At 51.2% G+C, this 27,952-nt stretch overlaps 9 protein-coding genes across 9 annotated transcripts; 4 read left to right on the top strand and 5 right to left on the bottom strand.

Moving 5' to 3' along the window:
- Positions 1–120: 120 nt before the first annotated feature.
- GT037_001570 (glycerophosphodiester transporter) lies at positions 121–1,898 on the bottom strand (the record flags this gene model as incomplete). The annotated part of the gene is made up of 3 exons (XM_038926617.1): positions 121–463; positions 514–1,252; positions 1,628–1,898. The coding sequence occupies 3 exons, from the start codon at positions 1,896–1,898 to the stop codon at positions 121–123; spliced, it is 1,353 nt and encodes a 450-aa protein (XP_038789909.1).
- A 1,389-nt stretch (positions 1,899–3,287) lies between these two features.
- On the bottom strand, positions 3,288–4,934 carry GT037_001569 (uncharacterized protein; the record flags this gene model as incomplete). The annotated part of the gene is made up of 5 exons (XM_038926616.1): positions 3,288–3,987; positions 4,038–4,465; positions 4,519–4,586; positions 4,636–4,765; positions 4,824–4,934. 5 exons carry the CDS (start codon positions 4,932–4,934, stop codon positions 3,288–3,290), a joined length of 1,437 nt encoding a protein of 478 aa, XP_038789908.1.
- Positions 4,935–9,017: 4,083 nt separating this feature from the next.
- On the bottom strand, positions 9,018–10,669 carry GT037_001568 (cytochrome p450 protein; the record flags this gene model as incomplete). The annotated part of the gene is made up of 2 exons (XM_038926615.1): positions 9,018–9,515; positions 9,566–10,669. The coding sequence occupies 2 exons, from the start codon at positions 10,667–10,669 to the stop codon at positions 9,018–9,020; spliced, it is 1,602 nt and encodes a 533-aa protein (XP_038789907.1).
- A 1,671-nt stretch (positions 10,670–12,340) lies between these two features.
- On the bottom strand, positions 12,341–15,151 carry GT037_001567 (mrna cap methyltransferase; the record flags this gene model as incomplete). Its single annotated transcript, XM_038926614.1, has 4 exons — positions 12,341–12,697; positions 12,761–13,044; positions 13,125–13,464; positions 13,769–15,151. 4 exons carry the CDS (start codon positions 15,149–15,151, stop codon positions 12,341–12,343), a joined length of 2,364 nt encoding a protein of 787 aa, XP_038789906.1.
- Positions 15,152–15,512: 361 nt separating this feature from the next.
- Positions 15,513–17,075, top strand: GT037_001566 (26s proteasome regulatory subunit rpn7; the record flags this gene model as incomplete). The annotated part of the gene is made up of 3 exons (XM_038926613.1): positions 15,513–15,968; positions 16,021–16,829; positions 16,883–17,075. The coding sequence occupies 3 exons, from the start codon at positions 15,513–15,515 to the stop codon at positions 17,073–17,075; spliced, it is 1,458 nt and encodes a 485-aa protein (XP_038789905.1).
- Positions 17,076–17,972: 897 nt separating this feature from the next.
- GT037_001565 (alanine aminotransferase 2) lies at positions 17,973–19,531 on the top strand (the record flags this gene model as incomplete). The annotated part of the gene is made up of 3 exons (XM_038926612.1): positions 17,973–18,381; positions 18,430–19,226; positions 19,277–19,531. The coding sequence occupies 3 exons, from the start codon at positions 17,973–17,975 to the stop codon at positions 19,529–19,531; spliced, it is 1,461 nt and encodes a 486-aa protein (XP_038789904.1).
- A 476-nt stretch (positions 19,532–20,007) lies between these two features.
- On the top strand, positions 20,008–23,444 carry GT037_001564 (mfs general substrate transporter; the record flags this gene model as incomplete). Its single annotated transcript, XM_038926611.1, has 2 exons — positions 20,008–20,391; positions 21,774–23,444. Coding segments are annotated over 2 exons (2,055 nt in total), but the record flags the coding sequence as incomplete, so codon positions are not given.
- Positions 23,445–25,170: 1,726 nt separating this feature from the next.
- On the top strand, positions 25,171–26,152 carry GT037_001563 (alpha beta-hydrolase; the record flags this gene model as incomplete). Its single annotated transcript, XM_038926610.1, has 2 exons — positions 25,171–25,282; positions 25,332–26,152. 2 exons carry the CDS (start codon positions 25,171–25,173, stop codon positions 26,150–26,152), a joined length of 933 nt encoding a protein of 310 aa, XP_038789902.1.
- Positions 26,153–26,365: 213 nt separating this feature from the next.
- GT037_001562 (uncharacterized protein) lies at positions 26,366–27,863 on the bottom strand (the record flags this gene model as incomplete). The annotated part of the gene is made up of 3 exons (XM_038926609.1): positions 26,366–27,076; positions 27,131–27,706; positions 27,750–27,863. The coding sequence occupies 3 exons, from the start codon at positions 27,861–27,863 to the stop codon at positions 26,366–26,368; spliced, it is 1,401 nt and encodes a 466-aa protein (XP_038789901.1).
- Between the last annotated feature and the right edge of the window lie 89 nt (positions 27,864–27,952).

Genomic DNA, 27,952 nt, shown 5'->3' with positions numbered 1-27,952 from the left:
CTTAAGGGTATAAGGCCTGTAGCCGCAATTGATGCGTGTTATTATGGGTGTTGAATCACATATGTACCTATAGAGATCTTTGTCATCATCGAACATCATCCTCAACCCAGATCAACCCACCTATTTCACGTATGCCTGCTCAACGGGCACAACGCCATTCTCGTCACCCTCGACACCCGTCTTATCTCCGCTCTGAAGGCCCATCTTGCTTGTATCATATCCGTTTGCGTTGAGATACTCTCTGAACTTTACATCCTCCTGGTCGATTGTATCCTGGCCGATATGCGGAAGCAGCAACACCAGACCAGCCGCTACGAAGGCTAGAGTAGATGCGACGAAGAAAGGATTGCGGCCTGCAGCTATTTCATCATCGCCCGCAGCCTTCTGTAACGCATCGAGAGCATAGGAACCAGCGAACGCACCGATCTTGCCTACAGCTGCTGCGATACCGTAGTATTGACCACTGTCTACATGTTAGAAGCGGAGGGATGGAAAGGCGATGAAAAGACGTACCGAATTCCAGTTGCACAGGTCTTCGACGCAACCAAACCAATGTTATCGCCAGGGCCAAATTCGCCTAGCGCAAGGAAAATCCCATATACCACGACGAATCCGGCAACGTTCTCGGGTTTGTTCAGCCAAGGATAGCATCCAGCCATGATGAATCCGATGATACCCTGCAGCGTTACGCCGATAAATAGCGTCTTCTTAGGGCCCATGGACGGTAAATCTGCAACGAAAGCACCGGCAAGGCAGCCGGGCATGTAAAAGAAATTGATCAGAATGTTCCACGCCAGACTCTTCCACAACGGCGCCGATTCGCCCAATAGATTGGCCAAGATAGACGTTGCGTAGATACCGAACGAGTAGGCGCTGAAGTCATAGATGAACCAGATGATACTGACAATGCTGAGCCGGAACCAGTAGTACTTGATGATAAGCAACCATGGTGTCTTTGCTTTGGCCAAAGACTCCCGCTTGAATGCCTCTGGCTCTTGTAGCTTCAACCGGAGGTAGAGTAGCGAGAGAGGCGGGATGACACCGATACCAAGACAGATACGCCAGGCGGCGCGTAGATGATTCTCCCCTGTAGCAAGGACGACGACAGTAGCGACGATGGCGCTGATGAAAAAGGCCAGGTCAATCTGCACATTGGTGAAGAGAATGAACCATTTGTTCCGTGTGCCTTGCTTGAGCTCGCCAGTAGATTCTGCACAACCGACACTGCCCGCTGGGTACTCTCCACCGATACCTACCACAAGTCAGCAAATTCAACGAATCCAAGTAAACACAGTTTGGTGTAGCACATGCCTATTCCGAGAAAGAATCGATATACAACGAGCGCCGTCAATAGACCACTCGGGCTTCCACCTGCCCCATAAGACGCCGTTCCCAGGATGGCGAAAAGTATGATGATGATGGTCGAAGTGAATAAAGACCATTTTCTTGAAAAATGATCAGATGTGTACCCGAAGAACAACATCCCCACGACTGTGCCAGCAAAAGTTATACTTGCGACGTTTGCTTGAGCAGAGGAGTTCGCATACGAATCTGGATAGATAGTCTTCAGCATCGTGTTGACCGGTCCAATGATCTACAATTCCTCTATCAGCATTTCTGTTCTCACAGTTCCAGTCTTTACTCATATATAGCGGTGTTGCTTTGGGATGGGGATCGATGTTGTCGCGTTGGAGGGTATCTTGTCGCTTTTTGGGTCGGTTTCTGCGTACATTGTTGAGATAGCCATCGCTGAAAAGTCCAGCGCCGCATGCGATCACAGGCCATAACCTTTCCCATCTTCCTTTCTCTGTTCTTGCCACGCTGCCTCTACGTTCAATGTCGCCTTTCTCATCAGTCGCATTGTATAGGCCAGGCTGGACTTCTGCGACTGAAGCCATGATAATGTCGCGTGGGGCTTAACCAGAATGCGCTGCAGGAGGGTATTGCGTCACGATCTTCCAGCGCGGTGAAATGGTAAGAACTTCGTAGCAACAGCGACAAGCTTTCGTAGGCGAACCCCTCAAGCTTTAAGGGTTCCAAGGTTCACACCAAAACTTGATCTTACTCGCTACCCGTCTGCTACCTTTGTGCCACTCACCGCAAAAGACCCTGTGATCACCTTGCTATGGGCCGTATCGGGCTTGGTGCAGACCCGAGGGGTCAACGAACCATTCACAACATGCGAAAGCTTTTCCAATACCCGAGGCGTAGGATCCGGAGGCCCACGAGCTGTTACTCGATATAGCAGGTACAATCTCCGCCGGGAATACCGATTATGAGAGGTTGGGCCTACAAAAAGTTATCAATGATTGCGCGGCCTTCGCCGCTCGGGTATTGTGGCTCTCGGGAATAAAACATCGCAGCCGCTCTCAGGTGAAGAACAGCGCGATCGGTATTCATCACTTGAAAACCTTCGAAACCATTCTGAAAGGCGGGAATCGTGTTCAGCTTCAAGCTTTGCCATGCTTTATCTCAGGCGACCGAAGCACCTGCGCGTCACCTAAAGAGGTTAGTTGTACTGACATTGCCGACGCCACACGGAGCTTGTCCTGCAGCTGCTGGATCGAATTGGCATGTGAGCACGCGATCATCAGCATGGCATTCGATGCTCAAGACAGCAGACCCATACTGCATCCGAACATCGAAATCGATTCCGTAATACTTCACTGTGTAGTTTGAAGGGGTAGGCATAATACTATATGCTGATCCAGCTTTGGGGCTACGAGTACCCGGGTTGTTAACAGCGCAGGCAAGATTTCACACCAACCGAGCCACGCAGATGGCCTTAACGCGTGCCTTCTAGTCTCGCTCAAGAAACGATAGCAACGAGCAACAGATTCTCGGATAAACTTTCAGATCGAGCTGATAACATCCATGCTCATGCAGGTATAGGTTGCGGCAAGCGGAAGGAGACTAAGGAACACGAACAACAGCACCGTGCGCGATTGCGTTGAGATCCAATCCGTACGGCATCTCTACGGGAGAACTATCGGTGATTGAATCAGCAACTATCGACTCCATCTTGCGACCACATCGGACCGATACCTGTGGTTGCGGGCCGAGGAGCCTTGGAAACGTGTAACAAGACCGAAGGATCCACGTGAGCAAGTTGAAATAATGCCCAACTTATGCTTTTGTTGATTATATGACTACATTACTACATACTCATCTGTGTATGTGCTGCGTACAAGAAAAGACATGTTGCATATTGCATTGCTGCAGGGTATCACGCGAAAGACATTAGCAAAGACATGTACCGATCCCTCCTCCCAAAAACAAGATGTCTTTTACTTGTTGTCATACGTCTTGATGTGGTCAAACGGAACCGATGTTTTTTGGACCGTGGTCGTCACCTGTCCTCGTGAATTCGCCCTGTCCATCTCCATGAACCAGTCGTCGCCCTCGCTCTGCGTCAGGCTTTTTGAACTCCGGTTCTCGTTGCTGGGAATACGGTATAGGTGTCGTAGTGAATCTTGACTGGGGCGGCCGGCGAGATCCATGCCCATTGTTCGGCCTACAGATGAGGCAGTGCTTGCTTTCCGACCTCCAAAGCCCCCAAGAGTCGGACCAATAGAGGAAGCATTGCTCGATTTATGATAATGGTTTATAGGGGATGACTTTTCCCCCGACTTCCGTGGCATTTGATCAGATATCGTTGTGATGACACCCATCTTACTATCCCCTCCAGATGATGTTATCTTTCTGTCACTAAGGCTAATGCCACCGGCATTGGAGTCGAAGCTGTCGTTTCTTGTAACATGTTCAACATGTATCTGCACTTCGTTGACGACGAAAATTTTGTTGGATGCCAATGTTGCTATGGCAGGCCAGAAGATGGGTATGGAAGCCGTGATGATGGCGAAGTTGACTTCGAGGACGGCGAAGATGTACACTATGGGGGTATGGAAAGACATGTCAAGAACGGGTTCGGTACCCGCTTTGTTGACAGACATGGCGATCATGCGGCCGATAGCCACGATGACCACGCTAGTGCGTTGTCAGTACGGTTCCGTTCTGAAGGCACGCTGTCCACTTACACACAGCCTAAGCTGAATAGACCGACCAAGCCTGCTCGACTTTTACCCGCAATCCTCAATGTGGTTACGAAAGGAACAGGTAGAAGAAGGACCAGAATATCCAGCAAGCAGTTACTGACAGCATGTCCCAAGAACATATGAAAAAAGTCTTGAGGGTTCTTGCTGCCCCACCCGATGCATGTGCCATCCAATGTTGGATTCCAGTTTTTGGCGATGGGATTGCAGGGGAAAAGTGCGAGAAAGAAGAAAGTCAGTCCCCACAATGAGCATATGACAATCATGACCCAGGTAACGCATCGTGCAAGGCGATACTGAGCATGAGTCGCTGAAGGCGCGGCTTCGGCAAAGAGACGAAGATACTGTATGAGGATAGAAAGCTTGATTAGTGCTGTACTCGCAGTGTAGGCGGCATTTGTCGAGTATATGTGCTGGAACTGATGTTAGCCTGAGTCCGAATAACCATGTAACTTTGATCTAGTACCTTGAAATACGACGTAAGATGCTCAGCATCAAGTGTCCACAAGTGCAGACCAAGACCATCGTCTGGCACTGTGAATGATTAGTCACGCCTTGATTTGTGGGATATCGCTATGCATACTCATGCAAACCATGATGTCTCCGACAAAGCTCGCAGCGGCGGCGAGGACCACGAACAAGTCATCCCAGCCCCAAAGACGGTCCTTGATACGGAACCATAACCGCAAGCTCAATGTAAAGATGGCGACTGACTGAGGAAGTCAGTACAAAGATGTCTAGAGTGTATAGTTGCTCGATCATCGCACATACCAGGAAAGCAATTGTGAGACCAAGGATTGTCTCAGGTTCGTTGACATTTGGTAAGTTGGCATTGTCTGGATGTTGTTTTGGATCTGGTAAAAGAGCAGTGCTGGTGCTCATGATTGCGCAATCGACCAGAAGATATTACGATAAGGCGCAACGGAGGTTGTATCGGTTAGCGATTTCAGATCGATGAAGGTAGTGTAGCTAATTGCGATAAAAGTCCATCACATGGTCCCGCCAATATGGAAAGAATGTGGTTGGACCTGCAAGAGACAGTGTTACAATCGACCCGAATCGTGGCCGGGAACGAGGCTGCATCAGACGAGGAGGTATAGCGGTCTAATACGTTGAACGGTGGGTCTTTCGTGCCGAACGTTCAAGTCATGACATGCGTGCGTTACCCTCCCTACGACACATGGTGTAACCCCTGCTGTCCCGCATGGAGGATCAAAAATGGGGTCGTGCAACTAGCGGCAGGTAAGCCTGTACATATCCAGATCCCTGCTGTGATAGGTGTGATGATTGATGCGTAAGGGTTACTTCCCCTCGGTCCCCATGAGACACTGGTACTTGCGTCCCTGACGACGCCTCTTTTTCTAATTGACAGTGTTAGACTAAGACAGTAACCTATCGTTTACACACTTGACTCCGAACTACAACGCGGGGGGCCGCATGGATCCACATCAAAGGGGGCACGAGCAAGTCATGAACTTTGTTCGATCGATGGTCGTTCAGCTACATTCTAGCTGAACAGAATGAGGAACTGGTCGACGAGAAGAACATGGTGTGGTGGCAAACGGGCACGCTGCCGACAGTCGAGTTTGATTGGTACCCCGCAAAACAGCCTTGCATCGCGGATGGCTGAAACAAGATAGCCTAGAACTTTGTTGCTTAGGTTTGCTTTAGGTGCTCAATATGCACTCCATTTCTTGATTTTTCTTCTTCTAGCCTTGCTCCAATCCCGCGACAGGTGCGCCGCGATGCCGCTTGTTCCTGAAGGAAAGAAAGCCGGCTCGAATCTGGGCAGCCAATAAAGCGGATGATGTATACAGGAGACTCGAATATGTCTTACACAGGGGATCCCTTTGAAGATCCAATCCTTTAAGAAGGAAGCTCCCGTTGGTGGCGCGGCGTCGCTCATAAGAATGGCAACATGGGAAGGAGCATGATGTGGAATGAATGGTCGTTGGAACACCGACGGTCCGCAAGGGTAGATGACTCGGTTTCACTCCCCTCCGGGGCCCACCACTCGAAGCGAGCAACTATAGCCAGTACCCCTGCTTGCAACGTCTCATTGCTATGATGACCACAGCGGCGATGGTGATCTCGGCCGCGCCGTATGGCTAACAAATAGTTCGTATGGCATTTGTAAGACGTTAACCAATGGCAATCTCGTCTTAGTTGGATGCGAACTACAGTTTCGCGAAGGTTATCGGGGACGACTAGTCGAACGCGCGCGGGTTCGACGGGGCTTTGCCGGGCATGACGCGACGACGGTTCTGTAGCGGCGCAGCGATAGTCAAGGTAGCATCCCGTTCTGTCCCATTTCTTTTTTGACCTCCTATCCGGAATGGCTATTTCAGCCTGGGGCCCTCGGGGTTGCAAACCATTGAGGACTACGCCTCGGGGACATATCGGCAAGGGAAGCCTGTAGCGCAACCCCACTGGATTTGGTGGAGGCCGCTGGGCCTCTTGCAGCGACTCATGCTTCTAGGAATATTACGACTCCTCAATACGGTGTACTTGTTGTGATAAGGGAGTCGTGGTAAGTGCGTGCTGCGCAATGGGTCAGAGATCATAAGAAGAGCCAACGCCGCAGCAATTACCAGTCACCGTGCCTTGTTGTCGCCCCAATCTTGCTGGCTCGTATCAACGCAACGCTGCTCACATAACCCACCCGGCAGTCTGTATCCATGATGAGGTCAGATGGTGAGCGATGAAACGAAAGGGTGTAGGGGGAGCGTCGACGAAGATGCATGGGTCATGAATGACCGTCAAGGGTCTGCAAAAAGCATCCGAGATCAACAGGGCAGTTGCCCAACGTCGTCGCGTAGCAACACACCCTTCGGCTCCGACTACCCAAGGCACAATACGGTGTCTGGACTCTGGAGCTATATTGCTCTTTCCCAGCTATCCTGACTGTATAGCTTACATCTCGGCATAATTGCTTTCTTATCGCTACAAAGATGAGGAAGAAAATTAACGCTTCAATCACAACAGGGCGTACACAGTAAGCGTGGAATCACGCGCGCCATCGTTCGAGGCCATACCACAAACGCAGGATCACTCTCACTACTGCACATGCTCACATTACCGGGGTCGTTTTTAGGGTGAGAGTCTGGTAGGGGAAGGACGGAAAACCTACTGCATCTACAACTCCCACCACTCGTGGGGACCAACTCGTTTGCGCACGCCTTGACCACTTCGCGTACATCATACGAAAGGCTTGGTTTCGTCACTAAACAACACGGTTACGTTTTGGGTGCATCAGGAATTCAAATCGAGCGTTGTGCGACGGCCAATCTACCTTTATCGGAGGGAAGATCTGTAGACTTGATTGCAAATGCAGTCAAGCGCCCCAGTCATTCCAGTCATTAGTTGACCGTTTGATCCACAATGACCCGGACCCTGGTTCCCAAAATGATCCGGTGGCTATCCTCAACGGTTAGAAACCCAACAAGGCTCTCCAGGCGGTTCCCGTTCCCGCTGGCTGCCCACTTCATGGATATTATCGATACGTCCAACGGCGAACCGAGATTGCCAGGCTCAGGCGAGCTCGAATATGTTGCTTCTCTGTGGAATCGCTTCCACATACATCTATAACATACTATACTGGACATACCCATTCAAAAGGTCTCCATATTGATTCTGCATCATGATGAGTAGCCTTTTGCCAGATGGTTTCCACTAGGACTCGGGCCGTCAAACCGTTACCTTGAACAGATGGTTCTCCGACACTGTTCTCGAACCCATGGAGCCCCTCCTGAATATCCACTGTACAACCCAAGAGCAAGTTCACCCTGCGTGACGACGAAACTAGTAGAAACACGCGACTCGTGGGCGCTGCCAATGCCCCCGTTCAGTCGGACAATAGACGTTTCAGTGGTAAGATCCCACATGCGGCTGCTTAGAGAACATATGAGTAAATGAAGCCAAGGTTCGCGCTGGGCTTTTGACCTTGGCCTTTCCACATTCGGGCTTATCATCGTCACCTAAGTCGATCTTATCTTTTACCCCAAGATCTAGAGCAAAACCGGAGCAATTACGGCAGGACGTCGGTTTCTGCGTCATCAGCTTGTGCTGAAAGGGCGTTTCTCACCTCATCCCTTGTAGTAGAGCCGCCAAGTATCCGAGAGATATTAAAAACACGACGTCTAAATAATTCGCAGCTCCAAAGCAGCGACGAAGCCTGGTCTAATCACGGAACTTCAATGTCTAGTAGGCCTGGCCATAATGTTATTAACAGTCCTGCTCTCATGTTGTCGGATATACACATCGCAATCAACATTCATACAGGCAACTCACATGCGATCTCAGAATGGCTACACATACGATTCTGGATACTGAGCTGAACACCGTATCGCGACTCGATGGGATGCCGGTAAACTCGTCTCATCATAGATGCAACCTACCCGGAGGTTAGATCGAAAAGAGTGTGATTTTGTTATCAAAAGATGGGGGCGCACGTCCAAGCACTAAACACCGTTCCACTTCTATATGTTGTATAAGTCAGACTCCTCAGTGACGTCTTTCCTCTCGGCAGCATCATACCAGAAGCTCTGATAAAATAGTCAGAGTATCGACACCAGCGCCATCAACTGTCTGAATGCCCGTAATGGAGCCACACCAGCAGCTGTCGATGCACTCGTGGCGGCAGAGACTTAGGAACGGCACTTGCGCCCGCGCCTTGCGCAGATCGTGTGTAATGGCTTGATCAAGGAGGCATACGAGAGATGGGAGGAGAAGGTGATGGCACAATGGAATCACGAAACATAGCGTCGTGAGCTGCCGGTAAGGAGCTATAAGCGTTGGCGGTGTGAGCAAGCGTGTATCCGTATGTGCGTAAAGGGTTTACAGCTAGTGGGTCGACTTTCATGGCGCAAGTAGCTGATGAATGAACACCACGCCCCATCAAGATGATGATCCATCTTTGTTAACGCTCTCTGCTCGCTCGAGACATTGTTCTCCATTCTGATAGCCTCAATCAAGCCACGACCGTGTCTTTTCACAGTCTTCAATAATAGCCTGACGATGCATCTCGCTCCTCGGAACAAACTCCACCGCAAAAGGCTCGCTACCCAACAACAGTCCACCATGAAACCCCGTCTCGACACTCATATCCAGCTCCCCTTTCGCTCTCACATCAAAAGCCCAGACAAGCTTAGCCGCCATAGCCAAGAACCCATTCTGTGCAAACAGATTACCAGGACACTGGCGACGGCCACTACCAAATGCATAGACCAGTTTCCGACCTTCTGCCTGGCATTCCTCGACCGAAAGATCGGTGCCGTAGGGGTTTGCGAGGTAGCGGTCGGGATTGAAAGTGTCGGGCGAGGAAAAGAGGTTTGAGTCGTGCGAGTCAACCCAGATGTTCTGGAGGATGGTCGTGCCCTTGGGAATATGGTAGCCGCGGAATATATCGTCTGCATCGAGGGTATGAGGGAGGTTGACGGTGGCCACTGGGCGCCAGCGAAGAACCTGCTTGTGTTTAGTAGTTGTACAAACAGCTTGAAGAACAGAGGCCCTACCTCGGAGAAACACGCCTTTAAGTATGGCAACTTATCCAGATCTTGCGTACGGGGCGGCTTGCCTGCCTCGCACACATCATCTACTTCGGCTTGTGCACGCTTCAAGATCTTGGGATAAGCGCCTAGGACCTTGATGAAGTGCAAGGAGGTGAGATACGTGGTATCGACAGCTGCGTCGTAGAGGCCTCCGCCTAGATATGCGAGCTGGTGGTCGTCGAAACCGGTCTTACTGTCCTGCTCCTGAAGCAGCCTCGCCATCAGAGACAGAAAGTCCTTTGGCTTAGGATTCTGACCCGCCTCGTGGAGCTTCAATTCCTCTTTAGCCGAGTCCAGCATGATCTTATAGAAGTACTGTTGATTCTTGCGCAGCTCTGCGGCTTGACCCTTCCATTTAGCCAGGAAAGCCGGTACGTACTTGAGGATGGGGAACATGTTGATTGGAGGGGCGGATCCGGGGTTCAGCAGCTCCAGCCAGTTTTTCTGGTTGTCATAGAACAGCTTGATGAGATCTTTGTCCTTCTGTGCTCCTCGATGGCCGCAGATTGCTGTCAACGGTGTGCCCATGGCCCAGTTGTGAAGATGGTCTTCCCACTTCTCAGGTGACATGATAAGCCTATAGGCGAAATACGCTCCTGCTGCATTCTGCAATGGCAGGGCTTGCTCGCATCCTGCAGGACCCAGCAACGATCTTACCGCCGACCGATATCTTTTCAAATAAGCGTCATTCTGCAAGAAAAGAATGTGTTGCGTGTCCTGAACAATGTGTTCTCGGAAGATATAGTCAGTAGGTCGGCCAGAGTAAATGTTGCCTCGCTTCTCGAGCAGCTCACGAACGACCTCAGCACTATTGAGAACCACGAGGTTTAAGGGACCGGCTTTGAGCCCGACGATGTCGCCATAGGTTTGGCGCCATTCGGAAAATTTGACGTGAAGCTTGTCGGAGGCGAAGTGGTGCACGTTTCCGATCAGAGGGAGGCAGGGCGGTCCTGGAGGGTAGTATTTTGGCGGAAGGGAGCGTAGTGAGAAGCGTATGATGGAAACGATGGTATAAACCAACACCAGTCCTATGGATGTCTGGGTCAGGAACGTTTTGTCGATGTCCATGTTGGCCTTATTGCACTTCCTTACTGGCCAAAGATTTTGTTATTGCTACTTCACACATACTGGCCATGCGGGGTTTTAAGGAACAATGAACGATCCTTGCAGTTGATTCCCCATAAATGTCAGCACTGCAGTTTGTACCGCATATTTGCAGGGTTGATTGATCCTTCGGTTTCTAGCGCCAAGAATGGCCTATCTTCCGCGGCTGTCACCTTGTACACTCTGGTCACGATAAATACAGCAGAAGCAGTATGCTGTTTCCGAATAGTATGTGTCTTTCGAGGTAAGCATTCCTTCTCGGAGTATCTCTAATAAACCTGCGGAGTTACAGAAAGGTATACATTGTGGTCCAGTCGTAGTGAAGAAGTATGTTGGAAATGACGTCTGATCGCACGAGCACTACTTAATGAGCGATTCAAAGGCCTTGTATATCTCAGGTTGTTCTCGGTGGCAGCATGTTTGATTCTGTCTGTCGGGCGGGGTCTGTGGGGAAGAAGCTGAATGTGCACATAAGCCGTTGTTACCGTAGGTGGGGTCATGATCGGGTAATTGGCTATTGCTTGGACAATTGGTATATGGCCTGTTGGACTGGTTTCTATTCCCGCTAGCTGGCCACGTTGCGGACTTGAATACTTTTCTAGCACAGTACCATTCTAATGGTTTCTATCACCCTTTACTTGCTGTTTTGATTCCTACTATTCCTACATATAAAACAACATACTGGCACGATTGTTAAGAAATAAAATCTTTGAATACTGTATATTCAATTACATTTAGGAATTGTAGGCGCTAAACTAGCAAGTATAGGGCGATAAAACTTCTTCGAATGCTGTTCTTGACATCTGAACGAGCCCATCATGTCGTCGGATAGCTGTTTTTGCAGTTCTGAGAGGTGTGCAAGGACGGTGTTGATCACATATACATGCACGTTCAACATCTTCTCCACAATTTTATGTGGTTCCACTTCATCCCACTATCAAAGTCCTGAATGATCAGGCATATTTTTCCAAAGAGACCGTGGATCAAACTTTCACTCCTGCTTTCCTCCAACGAGCTCTCTTTACTTTGATGCATCTCTTCTCAATGCAGTACTATGTACATACGTGTCGATCGTATCAAGTTTTCTCAATACGGCTATGATAACGACTATAACAAATAGGTCTGCCATGGCTGCCAGAACTGCTAGGAGTACAGAGTCTCTACGGCTGAGGTATCAAAATACGGATATGATGAGGACACTGGAACTTGACTCATTCACTCTTCTTACGCAAGTTCTCTACTGCCGCTTAGGTCTATGATGTACATACTGCTCGCATCTATGCATGCTGTCTAGATTTCAGTCGCCACAGAGCGCTCCCACCAAATCTGTAACAGATATGATGAGGCATTTAGCGTCTGATATTGGAAGAGGAATATGCCAGATTAGACCTAAAGCTTACGAATGCTCAGAAAAAGAGTCTCAAGCCGACGACACGCAAGCAATAAACGGCGAACGGAGGGAAAGAGACATGGTGAGAAGAACGCACATGTTTCGAATGTTAGCAATGTACAGATGATCGGAGTATTGAACAAGATAAATCGAGTGACAAGAACAACGTTCGGTATCCCATACATCCCATTCTTCCAATCTCTCAAAGTCCATAATTACACACCCCTCCTCTCTCACCATCCCACCTAAGCAGTCTTCCTCCACTGACTCCAAACCCCCAGTAGGGAACTTGTCGTACCCGCCAGTCCCACAATTCCATCATCCAAGTCAACCCAGCCCAGCGCTGAGCTAGGAATAGTGATATCGCAGAGATCACTAATCAACTGCACCTTCACAGCGTTAAGCTCCTTCTGCAGCTTCTTCGTCTCAACGACCTTCTCCGGGTCAGACGAAGAAGTAATAGTCTTGGAGTGCTGGAGCAGGTTGTAGTACGAGTACAGGCCGGAGGCAATGGAAAAGGAGATTCCGGCAAACCAGGCACGGTAGCCTTCGCGGAGGAGACGTGGGGCGAAGGAGGATTTGCGGATGGATGTTGCGTCGAGCTGGATGTTTGTTAGTTTCCTTATCTCCTAATGACGTCGCGAACATGTATGAGCATCACATACCACACAAGCATTATCACACAGCATGTAGAAGGCATATCCTAGCTGCCTTCCCACAGCGGTAAACCTCAACACGGGATCCATAGTCTTCGCATCACTGGCCACAGCCGCAGCGCGGAAGTGCTCGACAAACTTGCCCACGCGCATCAACTTGCGCGTCGCGCCAAAAGTCTTCTTGGTCGCTTCATACGGGGCGATGGACGAGGCGGGCTTGTTCGTGCGGTACAAGTACCATGCTAGGAAGCGAGAAAAGTATTGGAGGGTACGGAGGACTTTGTCGCGTCCGACTGGAGGTTGTTGTCAGCAGATATTGGGTTATCGGGGTTGAGTCGAGACATGAATGACACCAGGGGGCAAAGTGGCGTACCGGTCGTTGCAACGAACTTGAGGTAATGCGACACCGTCGGGTGATAGACAAGCGCATCCGCAACCATCTTATCGGCTTTGCTGCTTCCAACGAACAAGCTGAGGATATATCGCGAGGGAGAGAAGTCCAGCTTCAAGTTGTCGTTTCCTGTTTCCTTCTTGTCCGACTGGGATGCGCTTGGTCTGGAGATGAGGTTTAGGGGTAGTTGGACGTGAAGAAGGAACGTATGGGGTGTGTGAATGCGGAGATGGTGCAGTGCGGAAGCGCAGGGAGGTTCGGGCTTTGATGCTCGATCGCGTTTGCCGGGGAAAGAGCGACCGACCTCGGCAACTCGATCCATCTGCGTCACGAGCAACGTGACTGGGCTTGGTAATTTCTCCCGTCTGCACATGCGTCTGGTAGCATGTGAATATACTATGGTAAAGCATGGCTAGCACTTGGCGTGGAGCTATGGCTGTCGTAATGCATCATGTCTTTAGCTATTGCAGGGAAAGGCCTTTTGGACATGTTCCATTGTTGTCGCGACTCGTCACGACTGACTAGTAGAGTACAAAATATTGTACATGTTGAAACTGACTTTTCCACCTTGATACCCTAGGCATATCTGCCAGATCCCAAACGCCAATGATGCTGCCCGATTAAACCTTGTAGAAGCAGAATGCATGGTAAAAGTCTGCTGCCTCCAACTCCTCTTCCGAAGTCAGTAGTCGACCAGTGTTGCGATCCCTGACCTTCATGACCTCACTTAGGGGACCCAGAATAGGGTCATCCTTTTGCTCTTCCCAGACCTCCCTGAAAGGCTTGCGGTACTGAAGCTCGAGATTAAAGTCCTCTGCTAGTGCTCGGAAAGCTTCCCAGGGAACTACGTACTCGGGTGCCTCTACAGCTTCAGTGAGCCAGTACGAGTACTTCCAGCCATACGGAGGACGGAACACGCCATCAGGAGGTGTCTTGCCGGGAAACTTGACGCTGTAGATACTGTTGCCAAAGTTGAAGCCCTCATCTTCAACCTCGCCGTCTTCTTGTTCTTCCTTCTCCTTCTCCTTCTCCTTGTTCTTCGACTCTCCAGACTTGTCGTCGTTCGTATGCTCCGTGTCAGCAGGCTTGGGGCTATCGAGACTCTTCTCAGGATCCCAGTCGTCGTCGTCGTCGCTTGCAAAGGCCGGACGATCATCGTCGTCATCGGCACCATCTACATCAGGTGGTGCTGTGCCCTTGGCCTTGTGATGCTCGATGACCTTCTGCGACAGCACGTCCGAGTTGGGTATGCAGCCAATGAACCGTCCTCCCTTCTTCAATGCGCCTGCGACATTCCGTAGCATGCCTCTTGCTTTGGCCTCGCTCTCGAAAGCGTAGTGCATGCAGAACATCATTGTGACCATGTCCCAGCCACCACCGCCCCAACGCTGGCTCATGGCGTTACCCTGCCCAGCTCCCGGATCGATGCCGACTTCCTTGATGATGGGTATGTCGCCCAACCACTCCCCGAAGCAGTCCTTAGCATAGAACTCGCCATGAAACAGTCGCCGGTTCTTCTTCTGCATCTGGGCAAATCTGTCTTTGGCCTGTTTGATCGAAACGTCTGCAGGATCGCATCCAACATACAGCTCCACCTTCCTCGACTTCTCCCACTTGCCCAGATCACCACCCTTTCCACACCCGACATCGAGGATCTTGAGATTCCGCTCGTCGCCAATAAACTTCTGGATGATGGACGACTTGACCCAGTTGTTGAAGCTGCGCAGTCCCTTAATCTTGCTGTCTGTGTTGCGCCATTCACGACCTCGCTCCGGGACCGAGTTGTAATGTTGTTTGACGACGTCGTGGACACCTCTCTGTGCGGCCTCCTGCTGTGCCCTCCTAGCCGCTTCTTCTTCTCTCGCTTGCGCACGCTTTCGGGCGGCTTCGCGGTCGGCGGCTGAAACTCGGGCACCCGCCCCAGGGCGCTTTCGCTGGCGGGGTGGTGATCGTGAGGGCGATCTCGAGGGTGAGCGCGCGCGCTTTCTGCCTTGGTCGTTGCTCGCCATGCTGGAGACTATTGTAGTACGCGTCTGAAGGCCAGCCTCAAAGTGAGACGCGTTTGATGCACGTCGGCAGTGTTTGTAGTAATGTGATGGGCGTGCAGGAATCGATTTGGTGTCAAGATCGAATCTTGAAACCTCGTATGATGTAGAAAGAGAGTGAGAAGGTGGAATGAGCGACTCTGCGTAGCTTCAGTGGTTCTAGTTTCCGCTGGTCGACCGCCCAAGGGCCGTGCGCGAGCTTTACGTCGGAAGTTGAGCGGCGGACAGAGCCTCCATCATCATCATATCAACATCGCACACGACACGCCCTGCCCACCTTCACCCACCACCGAACGCTCCCTCACATCTCAAAGAAGCCTCCAAAATGGGTGATCCGCAATTCGCCAAGTACCCTGACCTCCAGCTGTCGCAGCACATCTTCCAGCTCACCAATCCCGCCGCCTCCAAACAAGCCAAGCAATCCGCCCTCAAGTCGGTCCAAGATGCCATCACCGAGAACAAGATGGCGCCGCTCTACCGGTACTTGGCTCACCCGGTAGAGGGTGTCTTGAATGCACAGGGCGAGGGCAGCTCAGACCAGCCAACCAAGAACCGGAGACCGTCTGCAAGCTTAGCGACTATGCTTGCCACACGGAATCCCTCATTAGAGGTGCCGCTGTCCTGGGATGAGAAGCTGTACGAGAGCCTCAAAGCAGAGAGCGAGAAGGAGCTGGAGGCGATACAGAAGGAGGAGGAAGAGGCCGAAGAGAAGGCAGGCGAGACCGAAGTACAAGCGGCGAGGGGCAAGCGCGCAGAGCTCTACAACCGCATAGGCGACAAGGTATGAAGAGAAGTGGACGTGGTCACATGAATGACATCTAACCAAGATTCAGGACAAAGCCATTGCCAGCTACGAGGCCATCTTCGAGAAGACGGGCATCCTAGGCACCAAGATCGACCTCGTTCTTGCCATAATACGCGTTGCGCTCTTCTTCGGCGACAGGATACTGGCTAAGAAGTCGATTGACCGGGCAAGCGCATTGGTAGAGAGTGGTGGTGACTGGGATCGTCGCAACCGCTTGAAGGCATACACTGGTCTACACTACCTCACCGTGCGATCACACTCACAGGCCGCCCCGTTGCTCCTTGACAGCTTGTCGACATTCACCAGTTACGAGTTGTGCAGCTACTCAAACCTCGTCGTTTACGCTATCCTCGCCGGCTCCGTATCGCTCAAGCGTGTCGACTTCAAGTCCAAGGTCGTGGATGCGCCTGAGATTAAGGCTATCGTTGGAACCTCAGAAGAGAAGCTCTCGGCAATCACTGGTCAGGCATCGGCAGGACCAACAGCTGGTGACGAAGAGATGGCCGATGCGTCAGGCTCAACAGCGACACCAGTACCCACCCTTGTCAATCTCACCACCCTCGGCGGACAACAGGAGAAGGAAGTACCTGTCGACTTCACACCACTGTCGAAGCTTGTCAAGAGCCTGTACGAGGGCGACTACAAGACCTTCTTCGGCGCTCTTGGTGAAGTAGAGACCAACTTCCTCAGCCAGGACCGTTACATGTACGAGCACCGTGGCTGGTACGTGCGTGAGATGCGCCTGCGGGGATACCAGCAGCTTCTCCAGTCATACCGAGTTGTCGGCCTCGAGAGCATGGCTAAGGACTTTGGTGTCACAGTTGACTTCCTCGATAAGTAAGTGGCATCCCCGCGCTTATAACCTAGTATCATTTACTAACAGCAAACAGGGACCTCGCCCGATTCATCGCTGCCGACCGCATACCCTGCACCATCGACCGCGTCAAGGGCATCATCGAGACAAACCGACCCGATGACAAAAACAAGCAGTATGCCGACGTGGTCAAGCAGGGCGACCAGCTCATCACCAAGCTACAGAAATATGGCCAGGCCGTCAGGCTGAGGGGCAGTGAGCGTGGCTAGATTCAGCCATGACGAGTGCATGTGTAATGATCTCGAGGGTATTGTAGACTTAGACAACAGCGCAAAGACCGCTGAATGAAAAGCATACCATGACTTGTCCACGCCTGTCCTGTTTCAGCTTCCCCGCGTCGCATTGCCATATTCGCGATACGGCTCTCCAGGGCTAGCTCCGATATCTCCGGGGGTTGCGGCTCAACCAGAGTGTCATGAACCTGCGGTGAGATAACGCAAAAGCAATATTCCTCTTAACCTCGCGACAAGCCCACGCGGTTTTTCAGGTCCTCGAATACCACTCCTGCACCCACGCTTACATTACATCGCTCGTAACAAGCTCCAACCCAAGCAGTCGGTTGAGCGCCCGCTAGGGTGGGGTCATCGCCTCAAGCAGCCGCCGATAAGCATCTATCAGGGTCCATCAACATGTCGCCGTCATCGGCTCGGGTGTGTGCCCGTTCACTTCGCCCTCAAACCATGGCAAATGGCCGAATGGGTAGCAGCGTGGGCTCTAGAGGTACTTGAATCCCGCTGCTCTTTTTATATGCCCGACGAGTAGAGTAAGAGAATGGCACATCCGCAACGCGCCGAGCTATGGAGGGGCAGCCTCGTAGTGGCTCTGCCCTACAAGTAGTGGGGCACCACGCGACGCAGCATAAAAAATATAGACCAGCCATTGACGCACATCTTCTACGTGTTTCGAGTACGTCGCGGGATTGAGTAGCGCTGAGAGATATACTTTTCGCCTGAGCTAAGTTATAGTCTGGACGTGTGCTCACCACTTTAGTCCGCTATAGACCATTCACCTCTTCCACCCCTCAAACCCTATCACCCTTCCTCGCTGGACGCTTACCGGTCCAAACTCACATTCCGCCGTCGCATCTTCCACAGAGTCGGAACATCATGTCCAAGGCACCGCAGAAGGTGTTGCAAATTGGCAACATCAACCCACACGTCAAGGCAGCCAAGTATGCCGTCCGTGGTGAACTAGCCGTCAAATCGGAGGAGTACCGCGCCCAGCTGGCAAAGGGCGAGGGCAAGGACCTTCCTTTTGACACGGTTATCGCGGCCAACATTGGAAACCCTCAGCAGCTAGACCAAAAGCCCATCACATTCTTCAGGCAGGTCGCAAGTATACTCGAGAACCCTGGCCTGTTGGAGCACGAGGACGTTCTGCTCAAGAGCCTTGGATACAAGTCGGACGTGCTTGAGCGCGCGAGGAAGCTGCTCAAGGAGGTCAAGAGCGTTGGCGCATACAGTCAGAGTCAGGGTGCGCCAGGCATCAGGCAGAGCGTTGCAGAGTACATCGAGCGTGCGCATCCTACTGTATTCATATCTGAATTCAGCTGACCGAAAACAGGACGCGATGGCTACCCTGCTAAGTTCGAGGATATCTACCTCAGCAACGGCGCCTCATCAGGCGTGAACACTCTTCTTCACACCATCTGCGCGAAGCCCGAGACCGGTATCATGGTCCCAATCCCACAGTACCCGCTCTACACCGCGACCCTTTCCGTCCTCGACGCTCGCTGCGTACCATACTATCTGAACGAAGACCAGGCATGGGGCACATCACTTGACTCGATTGCGACTGCTTACGAGCAGGCTGTTAAGGAGGGCACAGATGTCAAGGCCATCTGCGTTATCAACCCGGGTAACCCCACTGGAGCATCACTGCTCGCTGAAGACATCAAGGCCGTGCTCAAGTTTGCCGCCGAGAAGGGTCTCGTCGTAATCGCAGACGAGGTCTACCAGACCAACGTCTTCATCGGCGAGTTCATCTCTTTCAAGAAGGCTCTTCGCGACTTGCAAAAGGAATCTCCAGGCCAGTATGACCACCTCGAGCTCGCTTCTCTGCACTCCGTATCCAAGGGCATGGTTGGCGAGTGCGGTCACCGAGGTGGTTACTTTGAGCTTATCGGCTTCGACCCGGAGGTTGCGCAGGAAGTCTACAAGTTCATCTCTATCCAGCTGTGCCCACCCGTGTTGGGTCAATGTATCGTGGAGATGATGGTCAACCCACCAAAGGAGGGCGAGCCAAGCTATGAGCTGTACAAGCAGGAGTACGATGGCATCTTCAATGGATTGAAGAAGCGCGCCTATGCCTTGTATGAGGCATTCAAGCAGATGGAGGGCGTTGAGTGCAACGAGCCACAAGTACGTATCCCACGGTCTGCCACACATAACACAGCTAATCTTATCAACAGGGCTCGATGTATCTTTTCCCTACCATCCACCTCCCAGAAAAGGCTGTACAACAAGCCAAGAAGGAAGGTCGCGCGCCGGATGAGTTCTACTGCTTCCGCATGTTGGACGCCACTGGTGTCTGCGTCGTTGCCGGTACAGGGTTCGGACAGAAGGAAGGCACACTGCATTTCAGGACAACTTTCCTCGCTCCTGGAACGGACTGGACTGGCCGTATCGTCAAGTTCCATGAGGAGTTCATGAAGGAGTTCAAGTAGACGTGATAGCATATAGCAATCCTCGGAAACTGTCACATAGATTACGGTTTTGACGAAATAGATTTCACGAACAATACTGCTTTCTTCGTGATTCTTTGGTCTCTTCGTGCGCCTTGTGCTGTAATCGATGTAGGCCTTAGTGATGGCGGGGGCGGGGTAAGGACGATTCATACATCCGAGGATTATCGCGACATCGCAACTGCCGTGCATTGTACCTGAATGGACCCTTGTCTTGGCTTATGCTCCATAACATGAAACACATCTAAAGCCCCACACCAGTGCTCATCGATATGTACATATCGCGCGTGTTCATTCCGCGTTCTTTTTTGTGTTCTCTGCTTGCGTCTCTAGACACTATTATATAGCTCACGCGCGATTCCTGTCATCAGCTTCTTGCCACCTACGTAGCATTCATCGTCACCATCATTGTTACTATCGTGATCTACGCGCACAGTAGCATCTGTTAGATCGCAACTATGACTTCCAAACTCGAATCGCTCCCCAACGAGCTCCTCGATCTGATGTTCCAGCTTACCCCAGACCGGACCACTCTGCACTCCCTCTGCCTCGTCTCGCGCTCCATAAACCGCCTCGCAACCGCTCACCTCTACACACACATTACCCTCCTCGGCGACGACTTCAAGTATTTACGTCCCCTGGCCCTCTTATTCTGGACCTCAGCTCCCCACCGCGAAGCCGTCCGTTCCTTCGCTGTACATCACGCTTATGGTGGGAATCTGGATCCGTGGCCTAAGCACGTGAGACAGGAGGAGTTGAAGGAAGGGGAGCTGGAGGGGATCATCAGGTGGAACGTTGAAACCTATGTAAACAAAGGAGATTGGGAGAGGTGGTATGAAGAGGTGAGAGATGGGAGTGATAGCACGCGGATTGCGAGTTTGTTGCTGAGGAGTTGTCCGAGGTTGGTCAGGATGCAGTTACCGGGATTTGAACTTGTGGATCCGGGCGCGAGGTGAGGAAGATTTGGATCGATGCTTGAACCGTCTAGCTTGCAGCAATCGCTCTGTGCTGCGCAGTGCAGGCGTCTCGCTCAGGAACTGTGGTGGTTGGGAATGAGCGACTAAGTGGAAACCCTGCTGGAAGTCTGGTACCGCCGATCTGTCCCGTCTGACTGGCGCTTCTCTCTTGGTTTCGTACACTGGTTCAGGGCCCTCACTATATTCAATGCGGTATGGCGAACGAAAGTACCTGCATACGATACGGCACATCGTCGCAACCCAGCATTACTTTGTTTTCGATAAGGCGCACTGTCTACCACGCGATGAGATCAGTGTTGTCTACCAAACCTGACAGGGTAATACGTACGTCAGATTCTTCAGCGAAATATTGGCAACAGCAAAGGCCATGGTCTTGGAGTACGACGAGAGGATCTTGAACTGCCGATAATATCTCCAGTATGTCATCATTGCCTCTGGCACCGTAACGGCACGAGAGAATACTCGGAGTACGCGCAGGACGAGAGCTGAGTGTGACTTCCGTGATTTAATTAAACAATCGAAGGATGATAAGAGGAACGAGTCCACTACCGTCTAGCTACACATGTCCGGCATGATCCACAACAATGACTGGAAACTTTCGTCAATGGGAAGAGATACTTTCAATTACGTGTCCTTACAACCAGGTCTGTCAGAGTCTTTGTGTTGTGTGCGATTCTATTCGCTATCCATGTTTGAATTGGACGCAAAGAATCTTCTCTACCGTGGTACGGTACCTGTATCCTGCGGAAACACGACGACACACTCGTAATGCAATAAGCTCTTAACAATTCTCTGTTTGTTGTATGGATAGAGTGGATATGTTGAGCTAAGTAATGTCAAAGATGTCTTTAAAACTGGATCAGCGCAACGAGGTCTTGAGAGCAAACTGTGTGTTGGGCTGGAAGCAACGTGGACGCGGCACCACACCCTGAGTCTGGAAGAATTTCTGCTAAGCAGCAGCTGTGAAAAAAAGGTGTTGCCTGCTCTCTTCCCTATCCTCATTCTTCAGTTCGTCGCAAGAATATTGCGGTAACTTCAAGTAATCTTTAATAATGTCTTCTTCATCTTCCACAACAACCATAACTACCACAACGGCGGAGCGCAAAGTCGACTTTTCCATTGTCGAAGAAGAACTGGGATCCGAGCCGCTTTCCAAAATACACCAAACCTTGAACAATGGTTGCGATAGGATTAGCCTTTCGCGGCGCCTCAGTCGCCCTACACTACCTCCTTCCCTCCCCTCTCAGACCCCTTCCGCCAAGTGGAAACGATCCGAGGGCTTTTGGCGCTCTTTCATCGCAATTTGCCTTCCGCTTCTCCTCTCTGCGCTCGAAGGAAGCGTGACAAATACCGCGCTTCCGACCATCTCTGAAGCATTGGATCTCGGCACCAAATTCTCCTGGGTTGCAACTGCCTTCCTGCTCGCAAGCACCATTTTCCAACCCCTGTACTCCCAGTTTGGAGATATGTGGGGAAGAAAAATGCCTATGATGGCTGCTGTAGCCGTCTTTGCTATCGGTTCTGCAATCTGTGGTGGTGCGCAGAATGGCGCTGTACTGATCGCTGGACGAATCGTTCAAGGTCTAGGAACGGGCGGCATCGATCTATTCGCTGAGATAATTCTTTGTGACATTGTTCCCCTGAGAAAGAGAGGCCCGTACTTGGCTATCAAACACGTTGCTTTCGCTATTGGCACCACTCTTGGTCCACTCCTTGGAGGTGTTTTCGCAGAGCACGGCTGGAGATGGTGTTTCCTCATAAACATACCGGTTTGCGCCATCTCTTTGGTAGTCATATGGCTATGGTTGAATGTCGGTGGTGGTATTGACACTGCCGAAGTATCCATCAAGGAGGAATTGAAGAAGGTCGACTACGTGGGAAGCGGCATGCTCACTGGCTCCGTCCTCATGGTACTCGTCGCACTCAGCACAGGTGGCGCACCAAAACCTTGGTCTCACTCCTCCGTGGTCGTTCCAATGGTATTTGGTGTCCTTGGGTTGGTAGGATTTGGCTTCTGGGAACGCTGCTCCTACTGCAACTACCCCATTATGCCACCCCATATCTTCTCGAACCGCACCACTAACATCGCCTTTGCACTCACCACCATGCACGGCTTCCTAACCTACGGCTTCCAATTCTACCTCCCACCTTTTTTTCAAGCCGTCAAGGGCTCCTCGCCTACACAATCGGGTGTAGAAGTCATGCCCACAACCCTCGTCGTCGTCGTTCTAGCAGCAGTCGGTGGCCCCTTACTGAGCTTCTGGGGCAGATACAAACCCATGCACATTGTCGGATTTTCCCTGACAACCCTCGGCTTAGGTCTCTGCATACTTCTCGAAGCCAACACCTCGATCGGCGTTTGGCTTACCCTACAACTCGTGACAGCAGCGGGTCTCGGCATAGTCATCAGCACTATGCTTCCTGCTGTTCAGGTCAAGCTTCCTGAGTCCACGACTGGTGCGAGCGCAGGCTCCTGGGCTTTCCTTCGTGGCACGGGCTCACTCTTTGGTGTCGCGATTCCTGGTGCCGTCTTTAACGTCCGCTTCGCTTCCCTTCTTCCAACCATCTCCTCTGAGTCTGCCCGCGCTAAACTTGCCAACGGGCAAGCTTACCAACGCGCAACCGCTTCTTTCATCGCCACACAAGCTACATTCCCAATCATCAAGGCCGAGGTTGTGAACGCCTTCACCAAGAGTCTCAAGTGCGTGTGGATCGTTTTCGCTATTCTCGCTGGCCTGGGCTTCTGCCTGACATGGTTTGAGAAGGAGTATAAGATGCGCCAGGAGCTTAACACGGCATATGGGCTCAAGCCAAAGAAGGTGGCCGGTAGCGCGAAGGCCAGCCCTAGTGGAATGGATACAGGTGTTGTCACACCTGAAGATGTTGACGAGGAGGAACTGGGTACAAAACCTATTAGAGTAATGGCTGCGGACAATCGACGTATATTCGAAATGGATGACAATATTAAGCTAGGAGACATTAGGGGAAGAGCGGGGGAATTATGATGATAAGACTGTAATGTTAATGCAGACTCCCTGTGGTGTCTATGTTGTTCTTTTGGACTCAGGTAGATCGGGACTTTTCTATGATGTTGTTCGTTTGGTGTACATTCTTTATCTTCCTGTTCCTAGAGTACTGGTCGTATTTGTAGCATATAGTTTCGCGGAAATGACTGGCCAGATCAGGATTGAACAGACGGCATCACAGTTTCGTCAAAATGTTCTCGTAACAATGTAGGGCACGGCCGTCCAAGACGTCCCATCTTGTACTACATGTGTCCCTCAAAGGATAGTGCTTGGCTTGTTTCCCAGGACCTGAACTGTGTACTTTGTGACTACGAGACTTGCTAAAACATTCTGTGCCCGTTCAACCAAAGCGCAGCTTGATGTGCAAGTTCATGGCTCTGTTCGATGTTTACTCATAATAGACTTTGACTGGATCAGTTGCTGACCGAATTCGACAGATACTTCGTGCGTGAAGTCAACGATACAGGGATATGAATATAGAATGGGACTATGACTATGCTGGGATATGTTCTTGATTTTGTTTATTGTTATGTAACGCCTCATGCAAGGTGAAGATGAAAACCTGTCTGGTGATCGCAAGAGGCAGTCCTCAGATCGCGGAGACAGCTCCTAGGCTTGAGCCCGCAGCATTTGTCGTTCTCAACGTCGTAGTGTCAAGCAACGCGGAAAGGTAGTCGAATCTGAAGAGCAGAGGCATCGATACATCTTCTAGAACCGCGTTGTGGTAGGATGTACTAGCAATAGAAAATATCCGATGGCGGTGTACCTGTAGTTCTGCCTCGTGTAACGCCGGGATCAAACTTTGTTCCTTGCGAATATCCGAGTACCCAACTTCTTCAACATCTGGTCTAATATTTTGAGCGGGCATGTTCCCTTGAATCTTCTAGCTTCACTCCTTTAGTTGCACCCAATAATTCTCCGTCGCGACGCCAGGAGCCTTCATCGAATCGCCGGACAGATGCGGGTAGTACTCCGACTATGTATGTACAACCACGCGACACTGTAGTAGCAGCGTTGTAGCGTGCAGAGCCACCAAACGGCAAGTCGACCCGGCTTGTCAACCGCGATGAGAATAAGTGCGGGGTCGATCTTCACAGAGCCTGAAGCGATCCCCCATATCTCACTCCGGCCATGTGCTGCCGGCCATTCCCGCGCGTCCTACATTTGCTAGAGAGCGCAAACCCGAGGCTAAGAAGTTTATATTGTGGTTTTCGATACACTAATACGGAGGCGCAGCGGCAAAAGGAAGTGCGAACAGGCCGATCGGCTGTGCGCTACACGCCCTGAATCCTCAAAGCAGTCGCTTCCAACCTGTCACAACGACCACTCTGCGCCACCGGGCTGCATCAGACCCTTTTTAGAGCAAAAACATTGGATGGCGCGAGACCTGTCATCCAAGCAACGCTCTGTACCTGACAGCTGGTAGCTTCGCATAGGGGCGATCTACATGGCACGCGATGCGTGGGCTGTAAAGGGTGGGTGTTTAGAGCGTGCTTTTGTCCCTCGGCTCAACTCTTGCGCTGAGTCGTGCGATTGACTCCGTGTTGAGGAATGTGTATATAACACGATAGCGTTCTCGTGGGCGAGTTGTTGTTAAGAAGCAGATCATCACATTGTCATGAAGCTCACCACCTTCGCTGTTGCTGCTGCGCTTGCTGCGCCTATCGTTCAAGCAGCTCCGGCTGACCTTCGTCAGCTCGTTGACAGACAAGCAAGACCCAGGGAACTCAGTATGCCACATCAATCTTGTTCTCAATTTTCAATCACTTACCTTAGCAGTCCAACCCGAGCTTTACCCAGTTCTGCAACGATACACCAGATATGCAGTAGCATCACTTGCAACCTTTGTGTACGGGCTCGGAACATGCAAAAGCCCGCCTTTCGGGTCAAAACTCGTTCGGACCGTGAACAATATTCTATCCGACACCCAAGTCGCTGTATTCCAAGATGATGCCGCCAAAGAGTTCATCGTCTCTTTCCCTGGCACAAGCTCCATCCAAGATTTCGGAACGGACTTCAACTTCTTCTTCATGCCCTTTGATACAGCACCAGGCTGCACCGACTGCCAAGTCCACGGCGGTGTTCTTAACGGGTGGCGCTCCGTTCAAGAAGACCTGACAAAGGCGCTTGCTGAACTCCGTGCCGAGAAGCCAAGTTACTCAACCATCATTGTCGGACACAGCCTGGGAGGCGGACTCGCAAGTATCGCCTACACAGACTTCAAGGCCAACGGTGTTCCCGTAAAGGCTGCATATACCATGGGCTCACTTCGTATCGGCAACCAACAATACGCTGATTTCACTGACAAGCTGTCTGGTGCAACCGACTCTCAACTCGGCAGCCTTATTCGCATCACGCACCACATCGACGGTGTACCTGGTCTACCGCTCACCCCTATGGGCTTCGTGCACACACGCACCGAGATCTATGAGCTGGACACTAAACCAATCGGTGGAACACAGAGTGCTGCAACCACGTTCCGGTGCTACGGTCAAGAAGCTCCTGATTGCAACAAGGGTACTGCTGTTGGCTTCATCAACCAAGATCATCTGGTATATACCGAGATTAACATGACGGACGGTGCGCAGTGTAACAACTGATCCGGTGCTCGTCTTGAGATGTAGACTATGATTGCCATGATGGTAGATGCTTGTAATGTACTCTTAATTCTGCTTCCAGCGAATGACATCTGCGACAAGATCAAAGTTGTATTGTTTTTTGTTCTTCTTGCCAATGGCAAATCGAATGCGCAACATGCTTTGTTTTTCTTTGGCATAGCGCTGGTTATCCGTGCAACCGAGGGTCTTAATGCGTCATACGCAAAGGCCGTCTGCACAATCTCCTACACCCCTGATTTTGCACCGAGTGATGATCGAGTGGTCGAGTGATTCCAGAATTGCTTGACCTTCAGCGTCCGACTGGAGCGTCTTGTATGCTATGCTCAACGGAAACCCTGCTGACGAGATTCCATACAACATAAAATCTGTCCGTAACAAATATTCCATACTCTTATATATGCAGGTGCTAAGTTCAAAGCACTCTTCTCGAAAAGCCTCTGCGCTGTATGCTGCGCCATCATGCACTGTATGCTTCAAATGTGGGAACCGGTCCAACAAGTCTCGAATTTCGTTAAGACAAAGAAGCTGGAAAGCCCAAAAATAGACAAACATGTTGGCGATACCGAGACTCGGGTACCATAGCGATTCGAAAGTACCACCAAAATCGTGTTCTACGTTTCGAGAACAGTATAGTACCTCCGGAGTACTTGCCAAGAACGAGTTATGCCACGTCTTGAGGCGTAATATGCTCCCCAATAGCTCTGTGATGAGTTGATCAGCAGTCGCTGCCGCGCGATCGCAGGAACGAGGTAGAATAACATCTACTTTCTCCAGAACACCAGGGATGTGTGCAGCGGCACCTAGTAAACTCTGCAATGGAGCAGGTTGATGGTATTGGAAGGGTAGTGTGAGCCATGGTTCATCCGCGAAAAAGGTGGGCTTGCGATGTATGAATGCTCTTAGTATCTGGCACACAGAACAATTAGACCGAAGAACCTGTCAACATAGCTGCATACTCACCAAAAGTGGCCTGAAGCCCATAAGCATAATGTGCTCGATACCAGATGCGAAGGAGCCGGGTGGCATAAGATGTACCATGTTGCTTACACCTTCAACGTGTACTAGCCAACTGGACTCTTGAGTGGGTGACAATACCTCTGTGAGCGCCAAGCACATGACTGCTGCCACAATTTTACTGTTGCAGGTGTTTCCTGCTGCCGCAAGACTCTGCCCTAGGAGGTGAAGACTCTCCTCATATTGCGCGACTATAGCATCCAGGAGATCCTGGCGATTCCGATAAGCGGTGATGGATAGTGCCAAAGCACTGACGGCTGAGTCTAAACACTGAGCAAAAGGGCCAGTCATATCAGCGGTCAGCTCGGGTAGGGCTTTCGCCCAGGAGCCGCAGAACCGCGAGCATTGCTCAGTCGCGTCGGCCGAGTTGAACTCCAATTCGTGTAAAGGAATGAAGTTGCGCAAGATTAACGCGACTTTGTCTTGTATCGTAGCAAGACCCTGGGCATAAGATCGATTTGGAGAAGGCGAGCCACCGGATAAATTGATGTCGTTTCGGGAAAGTATAGGTGAATCTTTATCCTGAGCCGAGCCCGATTTAGCAGCGGAGGGACATCGCGCATACGTTGAGACCGACTGTCCTGTCCGCGATACCGATTTTGGACGCGCAGCTCTTGGCTTTACTGCCGCTTTGGTGGCAACGAAGGGTACGAATAGGGCGTCCGGGTATCCTTCGCATGTTCGATTACTGAAAACACATTGAGTACATGACGGGCGTTTTCCGTCGCACTGTTCCAGGGCCAATAGAATTAGCCTACTTGCTCCGAA

This window comes from Alternaria burnsii, assembly GCF_013036055.1.
Source record: "Alternaria burnsii strain CBS107.38 chromosome Unknown 750, whole genome shotgun sequence".
In the NCBI taxonomy this organism is placed as follows: domain Eukaryota; kingdom Fungi; phylum Ascomycota; class Dothideomycetes; order Pleosporales; family Pleosporaceae; genus Alternaria; species Alternaria burnsii.
This window is presented reverse-complemented; position numbering and strand designations above follow the sequence as displayed.